Source organism: Molothrus ater, chromosome 11, assembly GCF_012460135.2.
Source record: "Molothrus ater isolate BHLD 08-10-18 breed brown headed cowbird chromosome 11, BPBGC_Mater_1.1, whole genome shotgun sequence".
NCBI lineage: Eukaryota > Metazoa > Chordata > Aves > Passeriformes > Icteridae > Molothrus > Molothrus ater.
In genome coordinates, this window is record NC_050488.2 from 4,463,801 (window position 1) to 4,476,816 (window position 13,016).

At 45.0% G+C, this 13,016-nt stretch overlaps 1 protein-coding gene across 2 annotated transcripts in view; it reads left to right on the plus strand.

The window, feature by feature from the left end:
* Positions 1-3: 3 nt before the first annotated feature.
* Positions 4-13,016, plus strand: part of RBM6 (RNA binding motif protein 6) — a 58,172-nt gene continuing 45,159 nt past the window's right edge. The window contains exons 1-5 of one of the 2 annotated variants that reach the window (XM_036390955.1): positions 4-60; positions 4,333-4,442; positions 6,631-7,969; positions 8,732-8,821; positions 9,811-9,880. In XM_036390955.1, coding sequence (XP_036246848.1) covers positions 4,399-4,442; positions 6,631-7,969; positions 8,732-8,821; positions 9,811-9,880 — 1,543 coding nt within the window. In that variant the 5' untranslated portion in view covers positions 4-60; positions 4,333-4,398. Of the gene's footprint in view, positions 65-4,332; positions 4,443-6,630; positions 7,970-8,731; positions 8,822-9,810; positions 9,881-13,016 lie in introns of both variants that reach the window. The other variant, XM_036390954.1, reaches the window with a different exon arrangement.

The following is a 13,016-nucleotide window of genomic DNA, read 5'->3' on the forward strand; positions in this document are numbered from 1 at the left end:
GTGGCGGCCGTGGGGCCTGTGCGAGGCGGGAGCGGCGGAGCAGGAGGAGGAAGAGGAGGAGTAGGTGATGAGGGTCTCTCGAGAGATAAAGGGGATCGCCTGGGATAAAGGGGATCTCGCTCAGTGGGGTGGGAGGGTCGAAGAGTGTCCCGAGGGGCTCCCGGGATGGGCTTGCCCGGGGTACAGGAGGGGAGGCTGCGGAGTCCATGAGGCGGGGGGGCTGTGTGTGTGTGTCTGTTTTGGATCACCCGTGACTCTGGAACAGAGTGGGGCTGGGCCGGCCTGCTGCGGGGGTGAGGCTCGGTGTCCATCAGAACCTCACGCCCTGGTGGGATGTGAGTTGTGGGGTTGGGATGCTCGGCCCCTGGGTCAGGATACGGTATCCCACACCGTGGTGTTGGGGCCTGCCACGTGTGTATCGCTGATGCAGCTGTGGTGTTTGTGGCTATCTCTGTGGTGTTTGCGGCTATCTCTGTGGTGTTGTTCTGAGGCCCTGATCAAGATTGGGGCGTTTTTGCACCAGGTCACATGTGCGTCCATCTCGAAATGCTCGAGGTTGTAAAAGGGCTGCAGCAAAGTGGGCTGGATTCGTGCTGGGATGCAGAGGGATCTGATGGGAGCTGTGTATTAGTGAATTTAATCCCAAGTGATGGGCTAAATGAGATTTTGGGCTGTGAGTAAAGGCTTAGGTGGAGGCAGGATGTGGTCTCAGTCTGGTGGAGGCCACGTCAGGCGGTGATCAGGAACGACTGGAAGTGATGGCAGTGACCCAGTGACCTCCCGTGCTCTGTTTTTAAAAACAATTGGCACCTCGAGAGGCTGGTGTTGCTGCTGCTGTGTGGTGTTACTTTTGGCAGTGCTGCTGAAGGTGAAATTCACTTTCCTATCCTGGCAGGGTGTTGGTAGTGTGAGTCTTTCCCAACATCCACTGGTTGGGAAGGCACTTGTGAGACAAGCAAGGTCAGGATAGTAATGGGGTGGGATGTGTGTTAGGAATTCACTCAATTGTCTCTAATTCATGTTTTTAGAAGCATCATACAGATGAAAAGTATGCACATCTCCTTTTTTTAAATGTAAATCCTCCAGCCTGACACCTATGAGAGCCAAAATGGTTCCCTCTCCCTTCACTTCCACGTGTCAGTGACCCGCTTTTGATATTTTTTCTGAGTTAGGGATCTCTAACTAACATTGGATGTAACTGCCTTTCTTGGCTACTTGCAGTTTCTGTTCCTTGGGGAATAGTTTTCTCTTGTACCTCCTGCAGTACTTAGATTTCACAGAGGCCTTTTCCTTTCTTCAGCCTTACAAAAACTTTACTGAGTACAGAAAGTTGTTCCACAGCAAACTGCTTCCTCTGCTCTCGTGTGTAGTTCTGTGTTTGATTTCCTCATGCTCTATAAATACCAAGTCTTGGCAAAATCTGTTTGGAGAAAAGCTCTGAATATCAGAGTATTTTTCTGAAAATAGCACCCAGTCTGTCACCAATTACCCTTCTCTCCCCCATATTTGAGAAAAAGGTGTGAAGTTGGGTGTAAATTGGTGAGGAGACACTTGAGGGCTGTGCTGGCCCCTTGACAGATGTCTTTATTTAGTCCTCAAGAAGACCAGTTGCTTAGTCTGGCTCAGCTGCACAATCCCCATGATCAAAGCCATTATTTTCCCATAGCAGGATATAAATTGGAATAAGAGCTCCAAGAGTTTGCTGTCAGGCTTGGCACATGCAGATGGAGAAGTGGAGTCAGGAACATCCCCATGGTTGTCTGGGCAAGCACTGGGGAGGGCAGGGGCACGGTCCTGAGGAAGTCATTGGGAGTAATTGCCAGGGGGCATCTGGAGCTCCACCAGCCTCTCCTGGCAGGGCTGTGTGGCCACCAGTCATTGGAGGAACTAAAACCACAAAGGAGCTTCTCCTTGTTTAGTTGTGCCCTTTGTATCTTTGGTGGAGCTGAGGCTTTGCAACTAGAAGATAGAGCCAGCTGGGATAGGAGTAGGGAAAGACAATGCATATCTGCCTCCCAAATGTTCAGGGTAATTGTAACTGCTCATTATTGTCCTAGAGAGCTGTTGGTCTGGGCTCTGCCAGTGACTGGCCTGTTTCCATCTCCTCAAACACTTGGTTGTGACCAGAGTATGACAAAACTAATGGGTGCACAGTTCCAAGCATGCAGGTGGCTTTTTGCCATGATCTCTGTTGGCCTGGGGTGTCTTTGGCAAACAGCCTCCCTCACACTGACCTGTCTCCCAGCATTTACCTGGGAGCTGGGAGGTGGCAGCTGAGCTGGCAGATACCTGCCCGTGGCAGAAGGGTGAATCCTCACGATGTCTCATCACGGTGTGCTTTTTTTGGAGCAGTTGTAGCAGAGTGTCCCTTCAGGAGATCTTGGCGTCAGTGGAAGCCGGGCTAAGACCCTTCTGTCCCTGTCCTGCAGTTTGCTGTCACCTTGGTTTGTGGGCTTGTGTGGTAAAGCGTATCACTGAAGTGACCTGGGTTAAATATAACTCTCTTCTGAGGGTCATCCGTGGTGCAGACCCAGAAAAGCACAAGCTGGCACAACTTACACCCGGTGCTTTGCCAAAGGCGCAGGCGGGGAGCAAATCAGGCTGAGTGGGGGCTGTCAGAGCCAGTGTTGCTCCCTGTGTTATTGAACCATGACCTCACGCTCCCGGAGGTTGCTGCATGGCTCAGCAGGCCTGTGCCAGGGCTGGTAGCTGTCCAGTGGTATTTTTTTCCTTGTCTGATAATTTGAATTTTATGTCTAAACAGTTTCCAGCTGGCAAGGGATTTTATTTTTTTTTTTTAAGCGTTGGTAAGGTTGTTGACTTAAGGAGAAGTGGAGTAGGGGAGGGAAATCCAGAAGGGAAGAGCAAGAAATGCGAGGTCTGCAGGCTGCAAAAGATCTCGGATGAAAGGACTGGCTGACAACATGAACCATCTCCCTTTGCCAGCCCTTGCCATGGAGGGGGTGTGGTCTTGGTTCTCTTAGAAAGGGAACTTTTCCTCCTCGAAAGGTGGAGGAGATCCTTGGGACCAGGGCAGTTATTTATCAAGAGCCGTGTAAGATGTGAGCAGACTGCGTGGCCAACGGAATGAACCTGTTTCTTTGGGAGTGACACTGGGGTGGATGGATCAGTGGTGGTTGCACAGGCTGCCTTCCTCATCCTCTGCATGCTTGCCTTCTGCCAGAACCTGCTGTCCCTGGCTCCCACCTGAGCCTTCCCTGGTGGGTAGTGGACCCTGGCAAGAGCATGGACTCTCTCTTGGCACAGCAGCTCCCTCAGCTCTTTGGCACAGACAGCTGCCAGCAGCAGCATCTGGAATGGAAGGTCTGTCTACTTCTAACCTGCTCTGCTGACCTGCCTATGCTATGGCAGCGCTGACCTTTGGAAGGGAGAACAAACAGGACTTTGTGTGCCTTTCTTTGACAAGAGCTGCTCCAGCCAGGCCTGGCAGTGACTGTCTGTGCTGTTCTCTGTCCCCTCAACCACTGGAGGTAAATAATTCAGCTTTGGAACAATGTGTAAGCACCAGGTCTCCCAGCCTTGGTCTGGTGGCATGGCAGCCCTCCTGCCTGACTGCAGCTGGACTGGCCAAGCAGGTTTGAGGCCAGCAGCTTGCCATCTCCCTCAGTTTTCTCCATGCTCTGCTGCAGCCTTTTTTTTTTTTCTTTTGGAAAGACGGAAGTACTTCCTATTTCAAGTCCTGGCTTTGGTTATCGCCAGGAAATCCTCACCTTCTCTGCTGGTGGGAGGAAGTGGATGAAATTTTAGATTTCTGTTGAGGCAAGTGTTATTTGCGTCACTCTACTTGATGAGGGCAGCGTTGGAGAACAGTGCCTGTCATGATTTATTGGCAAAACCTCCTCTGTTGTCTACATACTTCTGAGGGCAGAGTATTCATGGTAGACCAAGAATGGTGATCATTTCCTTGAACAGCAAAGAGCTTTTGGCAAAAATAGTTTGGATTAAACATTAATTGCAAACTGTTGTTCGGCAGCGGTCCTTGTTGTTTATGGATGGCAACATTCTCACATTTCTAGCTGCACCCTGAATAGTGTCAGACAGCACAGTATGTTGGAAAGCTCTATGTTAATCAAGGCAGATATCAAATTGTTTGCCCACCATATTGACAGTTTGATTTCAGGAGTTATTTGGCACTTACAAATTTGGACATGGAGAAATGCAACACTTCAATTCATTCACGCCTCTGTGTGGTCTTGTATATCTGTGGATCCTGATCAGATGTTACACATATCCCTTCTAACCAGCAGTGTTTTTCTCATGTCATGTGTGTTCTTTACCTTGTGACTTATCGTCATGCTTTTTATTCAACAGGTTGTGGTGTCTGTGTGTTGTTAGAGTGAATTAACCATTTCTGGAAGCCTACCAGACAAGATCAAAATGTGGGGAGACCATCGACAAGGCAACAGAATGGGGTCTTTTCGGTAAGCACTTCAATGCTTTGTTTCAGGAATGTTCTTAAATACAATAAGCCTTGGGAACTCACTGTTTACTGTTTTGGTAGAAGTTACGAGGTCTCTATGGAGCTAGTTGTGATGGCCAAAGAACAGACAAGTTAATTGATGGTTTTTGCATTTCTGTGAAGCTTTTAATTTAGTTTTTAAGCAACAGCTGCTTTTAATATTTCTAGTTCTCCACACCACCTTTTCTAGTGATACTTAGTTTAGCTGTTGTGAGCTAATGTGATGTGCTATATGGCTTTTGGTATTATGTGCTGTTAATGCCTGTAAGAGAAGAAAATTAGTTCAGAAATACCGGCACATTGATTGCACGCACAATTTTATTAAAACATTGAGAGTTTAATTCTTTCCATGAGGTTAATAAGTCCATATATCATAGAATCACAGAATGGTTTGATTGGAAGGGACCTTAAAGACCATCTTGTTCTAAACCCCTGGTGTGGGCAGGGGCACCTTCCACTATCCCAGCCTGCTCCAAGACTGCCCAACATGGCCTTGAACCCTTCCAGAGATGGGGCATCCTTCACTGGGCAACCTGTGCCAAGGCCTCACCATCCTGACAGGGAAGAAGTTACTTCTGGTATCCAATCTAAACCCACTATCTTTCAGTTTAAGCCAATTCCCCATTGTCCTACCAGTACATGCACTTGCAAAACGTCTGTATCCCCATATACTCCTTCATAAGACATTTTTGAATGTCACTGCAACTGTTCTAAAGATTAATATGCAGCTGACCTGTACAGCACAATATTTTTATTAGTTTGTGTTCCTCTGGTGGTTACTTGGGACCTGTGTTTGCAAGAGAGTGCCGGCTATAAAAATGAAGCCACCAAAATCTAGAATTTTCCTCTGTTGTGCATCATTCTTTCATCCTTTACTCATTTGGGCACCCCAGTCCCTTGAAAATTAGCGTGATAAAGGAACTACTCATGGCATGCCTTAGGTTTCTGCTGTAAGAATACTTAAATAATTGTCTCCTGTAATGTGTTGAGAAAGCTGATAAAAATCAGTATCCTCCAGAACATGTAGTAACAGTGTTGATGAGGGAGGGATTGTGTCTTGTGATTATATCAATTGTGCTGCTCTAATGATTTTTAAGTGGATTTTATTGGCATCGTTCTTTAATGTATTGGGTGGGGAATGCTAACCTTGATCCAAGCTTTAATTGCAATTCTCCATGGTGGTGAAATGGACCGTGTGCCTTAGGAAATCTGTGTATGCTTTGATTAATCTTGGTGAGTGATTCTGTAGTGAACTCAGAGTACAACATGACTTGCTGTAGTTGCTAAGGAAATGTCCACTGCTTTGGGTAGCGTTTGGTGTTATTTTAAAATGTGCTGATACTGTATCATTCTGATTTTTAAAAAATTGGAGCTTTGTAAAGTATTGGAGCCTTGCTTAGGTGAAAAATCAGATAGCTCCAGCCCACAAAAAAAAAAAAAAGCCCCATCGGATTTTGAACAGCTGCCTTAAGAGGAAAATTCTTCCTGAGTGTTTTTATGGAGATACTGTGAGAGCTCATAGCTGTAGTCTTGTGAACTTGGTGTAAGACAGTCTGAGGCACGAGCACAGGGATATATATCTTGGATGTTGATTGTTGGCATAGTCCTGTGAGGCACCCTCAGTGAACTGATGGCTTTCAGAATTTGCCAGTTTGGACTGCAGCACAAGGAAGCATAAATGAGTCTTTGTAGCATGTCAGTAAAGCCTTTTTGGTAACCTCTGCTTTTATGTGCCTCAGGATGATGTGTTAATTTAGCTGTTTCCATACTGCCCAGAGAGCTTAAGCTCCTGGGCTCCTCACAGGCGTGTGCTGGTGATGCTAATGAACCAACACACCAGCTGCTGGCACCTCAGACAGCTGCAGAGCTGTGTGCAGTGCAGGACTATGTGGATTGCTACCATCATTAACCCATTAATGTTGCAGGTATTCTCTGTTGAGTGCTTCTGGAAATTGTGCTGAAATGGGAGCACCCCAGTTTACTTTCTCACATCTGTCGTATGCTGCCTCATCTTAAACTGCCAAACATCAATATCTTCTGCGGATCTTAGACTGTTACACAGCTCTATAAAAGTTTAGAGAAGAATGTGCTGCTGTGTAGATTTCAGACTCTTAAGCACGTTATGAATAATACTGTCTTTATTTCTACAGTGGGAGCCAAGAAGAAAGGTTTGCTCCCGGGTGGAACAGGGAATATCCTCCTTCCCTTGATAGTCTTGGTCAAGAAAGACACTCTGGCAACTTCTCTGGCAGAAAATCACTTCCTTTTGATATCCAGGCACTCTCAGGCCTCCTCAATCCTCAGTTTGCCAACAGAGAGGAACCTTCTTTCAGCTATGGAGCTAGAGATGGACCACGTAGTGACTTCAGAGGTGGGGATGGGCACCACGATTTCAGGGGCAGGGATTTCCCACCATCTGACTTCCAGGGCAGAGATGAGTCTCAGATGGATTTCAGAGGTAGGGAGCCGCCTCCTTCTGAGTACAGGGGCAGGGATATGTATTCCGGAGACTTCCGGGAGAGAGAAGGGCCCCCCATGGACTTCAGGGCTGGGGATGTTCCCTCAGGGGACTACAGGAACAGGGACACTTTCCGTATGAACTACAGGGATAGGGAAGCACACAATATGGATTACAGGGGCAGGGAGGAACCTCCATCAGACTTCAGGGGAAGGGGGTCTTATGATTTTGACTTCAGAGGTCGAGATGGGCCTCATTCAGACTTTAGGGCAAGAGACATGTCTGAGTTAGACTACAGGGGCAGAGAACATTCCTATTCAGACTTCAGAAATAGGGATGTACCTGATTTGGACTTCAGGGGCGTGGGCACCTCTGATCTGGACTTCAGAAACAGGAATGCACCATCATCAGACTTCAGAAATAGGCACAGATCCCGATCTGATCAGGATTTTAGGAGCAGAGATGTGGCTCCTCCCATGGACTTTTCAGATAGGGAAATGCCTCCTGTGGATCAAAGCCTTGTAGATTTCAGACACAACCAATCTAATGTACCTTTAGCAGAAAGAGAGGGCTCTGGTTTAAGCACCAGCAAAAGAGATGAGTCTGCACTTAGTCTAGATAGAAGTCCCTTTGGTAGCCAAAAAGGAGAATTCCAACACTCGGAAGCACCAGCCAGAGAAGAGGAATCCCTGGGACTGGGTCTTGAAGATGACACTTCACACAATTTCCAGAATAGCCGCGGACCTCTTCCTACTCTTCAGGACCAAGAGGAGCAGCCTCAGACCTTTGCTAACAAGCAGCAACAGCAGCAACTTTCTGGGGGGGAGCAGCAAAGATCCGATTCTGATCTTGGGTTAAAGGGTGAAGGTGACCTGGATTTCCTTGGGAGGCAAGATACAGACTACCGGAACATGGAATATCGGGATGTGGATCACCGGCTGCCGGGACATCAAATGTTTGATTATGAACATGGCAAGTCCTTTGCAGAAGGAAAACCCAGCAAAGATTCTAGGCCCTATAAGAACCTTCAGGTAGGTGTTTTTGTCAATTGATGTCTCTGTTAAATGTGTGTTGGCCAAAGAATGGAAGGAGCTGGGAAGGAGTCTTCATCCATGTCCTGTCACTTCAGTTCTATTCTAATTCACCATCCTTCTCTGAGATCATTCTCTGCTCCAGATTATTTATTATTTGGGCACCATTTCTATCTCAGAAACACTTCCCAAGAGAAGTGCAGTTTAGCAAGTGAGAGTTACTAAATATGTAGAACCAGATTTGTCTCAGAAAGTCCCCAGGTTGAAAATGGCCAGACAGAGGGTGTTGGGGGAACTGCTTACAGATAAATGTATTTTGTTGTTTTGCCCTGGATGTTGCTTATGAGCAGTATCAGAGGGAAGCTACTGCCTTGGGTGGGCCTGTGTACTACTATCTCAGATATACTTTGATTTCCTCCAGAGTTATCTTGGAAACCTGAAGGTAGTGGTAACTACTGAGTTAATAACTTCTATTGAATTTGAATAACTACTATTGAATTTGAATCTCCCACTGCTGGAAAGCAGAGAGATATGATCTGCCCATTTTATTTTCCTGCAGCTAGATCTTCCTATACAGCTCAGTGAGCATGTGAAGAGCTCCTCCAGAGCTCCCTGAATCTCCAACAGGGGTTAAAGCTTTGAGTCAGGCTGCTTATGGGCATTTGCCTTTGAATTTTCCCCTGCTTTATTTTGCTACTGCTTCTGTATCTTGTGAGCCAGCATCTCTCATTTGTAAAATCATCTTGATTGTGTGAACTCAAGGACCAAGATTACCGGACCTGCCCCAAGTATGTGAAGCCAAGCAAGCTCATTCGACTCGGAGGAGTGCCTGAAACTGCCACAAAGGATGATGTAAGTGGGATGTTTCTCATCCAGAAACTTCTCTTGAGGGTTTCTAAAGTACCACTTTGAAGTCTGGTTAATGCATATCAGATGGTCTGTCATTTCCCCAGGGGAAAATCCAGATTTAGAAGTCACTGCAATGTTACCTGTTATCTGATTATTCTGGGTTTTTGGGGCTTCTGGAAGTGATGAGTTTTCCTGTGGTTGCATGTGGGGTGTTGATAGCTAGAAGCCTTGACTCCAGACTCTGCAACATGCCTTACTTCATCACTGCTTTATTTATACCAAATATTGTTACTACTATTTTGGGCTCAGAAGACAAGTAGTGTCTAAGTGAACTTGTTTGTTCTTAGTTACTTGAAATTGCTTAAATGAGATCTTACAAAGATGGAAAAGATATCTGCTGTTCCTGCTGGTTTTAGTAAGAAAAACATAAAATTATGTAGGCTACATGGTGAGAGTAGCTCCATTTCCTATGAATTAGGACTTCAGTTTTGGGGTTTTTTGTTTATTTGGTGAAGGTTCCAGGCATGAGAACCCCTACACGCAGCAGTTTTTGCTAGGCTTAGCTGTAGTGATCATCTTCTGAGGCTCCATAAAGGAGAACTCATAGGAGAACTTTGTCCTTCGGAGGATGATAAGACCCAGAACAGTTGCCCTTGTACTTTGATTTTCTTAAAGGCAGTAGGACATCTTTGACCTTAAATAAGGATCTGATCTGAGTCTGGCTGAAAGCTGTGTAATAAATCTTTGAACAGTTGAATTGTGGTGTAAACAGGTGCTCATTTCTTCAAAGAAAACCCAAAAATACTCTGAAAACTCGGTACAATAACTCGGCTGGAACTTAATTCTCAGGTACTGCTGGAAAGTGTGTCAGTTTGTAACAGCCTTAACCTAGAAAGAATAGAACTCTTGGAGAGACAGAAATGTGCATTGGCAAGTACCTTGGGTTTGGAGGTTTGATTTTGGAGATGAAGTGGATCTTGTTTTTCCTGTAGATCCTCAATGCTTTCCGAGGGCCTGATGGGACCCCTGTGAAGGACCTGCGACTGAAAGATTACAGCTCAGGTGAGAATGCTTTTCCAGTGCTTCTAGTTTCAAGGTGACAACAGGGTATTTTTTACACCAATATCCTCTTAGGCAATTTGCTTTAAGTCTTACATGCCCTAATTGCAGGTATTTTTAAATGAAAATGCCCTGTGAGTTTTGTAGTTTGTCCTCTTGGCCTCAAAATTGATGAGTATACTGACTGCTGCCTCAGAGGTAAAGCATGTGTCCAGCTGCCTCTGGAGAGGTGTAGGAGCAGCAGGAAGAGCTCTGAGGCTGTTCTAATAGCTATCAAGAGTAAAGCCATGGGACAGCAGGTTAATTTTTCCCTATTTTTTTTGAACTACTACTAAATCCTTTTGGAATGTTCTAAATCTTGTTTCTGAGGTGGTCTTACTGTGGAACAAATGCTGCACAGATAGTGTCCTCAGGAAACCTGTTCCATCCTAACATTTCTCCTTCAGTAACCTGAAACTGGTGCCCTGCTTAGGTATGAAGACAGGTTAAATAAAAAGACCAAGTAAGTTTTATAAGCAGATATCCAAATACTGGGTCTGTATGTTCTTCCTCATTCAAAGAATAAAGTTCTGCTGTACTTCTGATCAGTGTGTATAGGATTCTGAAGAAAGAATTATTTTACAAGGCTGCTTTGTGAAAGAGTTGTACTGGAGCAAAGATGTGCGATGGTAGGAAGGGTGAGTCCTGGGGATTGGTGTGGATAATACTAGTAGGAAATACCTGGAAACTGGTATTTAATTTTAATTTTATTTTTAAACCTAGGAGAGCAGAGGCTTCTAAATTCATCAGTGCTTTTTCATATTTTCAGTGTGAGTTGTACATGAAGCAGCTGGAATTCTTGCTGTCAATACATTATGTAAAGGCTTCCAATGTGTTGAGAAACTGGGGCAGTGGGGTATTTGTGTATTTTTGTTTCTGGAAGCTGTCAAAGGAGATTTCACAACCTTCTCAGGAACCTTTGAACTAAAGAACATCCCTTTGTCACGTAATCTGGCCTAACAAGCAGGGCTTAAGGGGCACAGTTAGTCTTTCTTGCTTTCCTCTTTCCTAAGCATATTTCAGTATTGCTGTCGTCACCCACACAGCACTGACTGCAACACAATAATTGCAACACGTTCCTTTCTTGCCTGTGCTGATGAGATTTATCAGTTGTTTTGGGTTTTTTTTTTCCTTCTGAAACATGTCACTTCAGTAATAAATCAATTTGAACTGGAAATTTCTTTGTAAGTCTCTTCCTATGTACATTATTAGGACTTACTGCCCTCATTAGAGAGCTGCTGTTTCTTCCTTCCCCTTCCCTGTTTCAAAGGCTGCTCAGGATGAGACGCAGTGTCTGAAGTTATGTGCAGAGGCTCCGGTATCTGCGGGTGCTCACATGTGATGCGAGGGCTGCAGTTTTCTGCTGTCTCTCCAAAAGCTGCATTCTGTTCCAGGCTGTCTCTTCAGCTGCAAAGTTGGCTTTTTAAAAAGTTTTTCTGGCAATTGTGGGGAGGCAAAGAATGAAGTTAAAATTAGCTCGTGTTTTATGAGCTGTGTAAAGCTGTTGTTTAACCCTGTCCAGTCAACATCAGTCATTTAAGCGGCGTAGCTTTGTTCCAGGTTACGTGGAGGCTCCAAAGTCTTTGTTTTGCATTGTGTCCTGAGGCTGCATTTAAACAGCTCTCTGATCCTTCTTGCACAAGATGGATGTGTCTAGGGCAATAAAAGCTTCCTGCATTGTGAATACTTGTTTTAGAAATTGGGTAACTAGAAGCTGTAGTAAAATTAATCCAGCTTTTCACATTGGCTCCTCCTAGAGAAGTGTGTAGAATTGATTTAATATTAACTTCTGAAAAGCTAAACCTCTGAAACTAGAGGCCAGTCATGGGCTAAACAATGCTTTTGTGATGGGGTGTGTATGTAAATATCCATAAGAATTAAAAGCATACCTTTTGGATTACTGATGTCTGGGATACACCTGCACTGCTGTATCGGCTCGGTGGGACAATGGCAGCCTGGCTCAGAGGAGCACGTGCTAAGCCAGTCTGAGTGGGTTGTATATTTTTGAGTGCTGTCCAGAAATGTTAAAAATAACATTAATCATGAGTATGCATGTTGAGTGTGTTTGAGAGAAGAATGCCTGCAGCTGTGGGGGGAACAATAACAGCCGTAACAAATAACACGCAATTAACTCAAAATAAGTGAGGTTTGGATCAGTTTCTCAAAAAGATAACGCTTATCATAAAGCTTATCTCAGCAGCTTCAGTGTAATGATTCCACTGTATGATCTTTACAAGACTCATTCTGGTTTGGGGAAAAAGATATGGTTGATTTTTCTTGGAAAAAGCAGCTCAATTTCTTTATAAAGCCTCTTTTTTTACATACCCTGTATGTGCGAAGGAAAGTCTATTTTCACAGAAGGCTGTGCTGAGAATGGAACTCTGTTCTTAATATACCTGGTGTGATTTTGTTATGCATTCAAGCTGTTGATTCTTTAGATTATTTTGTCTCTGAAGCCCACAAACTGAAATGATGGCTAGATTTTAAACAAGGCAGTGAGAGACCTTAAGAAGTGGCATAGTAATTCTATTTAAATCAAAGAGGCAGATATTTACAATGATAAAATGTCAAAGTCAGACTTTATAGTATTACCCTAAAAGACATTAACTTGTAATTTCCATCAGTTAGATTTTTGAGTTGATGCCTGTACATTCAGACTGAAAGTGCCAAATCCATTTTTGGGGGGAGGAGGGCTTCTTCCAGTGTGATGTATAAGCCTTGGCAGAAATAACTATGTTAAATCTTTCAGCTTGAGTTCTCAAGTGTGTTTGGTCGTGTCTGTCCAATTAATCTTTGCAAAGAACAAACCTTGAGGTGACTGTGGAGCCTTCTCAAAGACTATCAGCTGCTTTGGTGTGCAGGATGTCCTGGAGCCTTGTGTGGAGGCAGAGCATGGATGTCCCACTGCTCCTGTAGATGCCTGTGGTGATGACTTGTCAGCAGCTCTCTGGGAAGGGGTTGTGAGCTCCCCTATCCCATCTGAAGGTGCTTGTCTCTCCTTGCTGGGCTCTGGGTTTTCATGTGGCTTTACACCGTGGTGTCCCCTCCTTGGAGGTGTTAGTGCAGTGTGTGACCACACTGGCTGCTCATGGAATGGGGT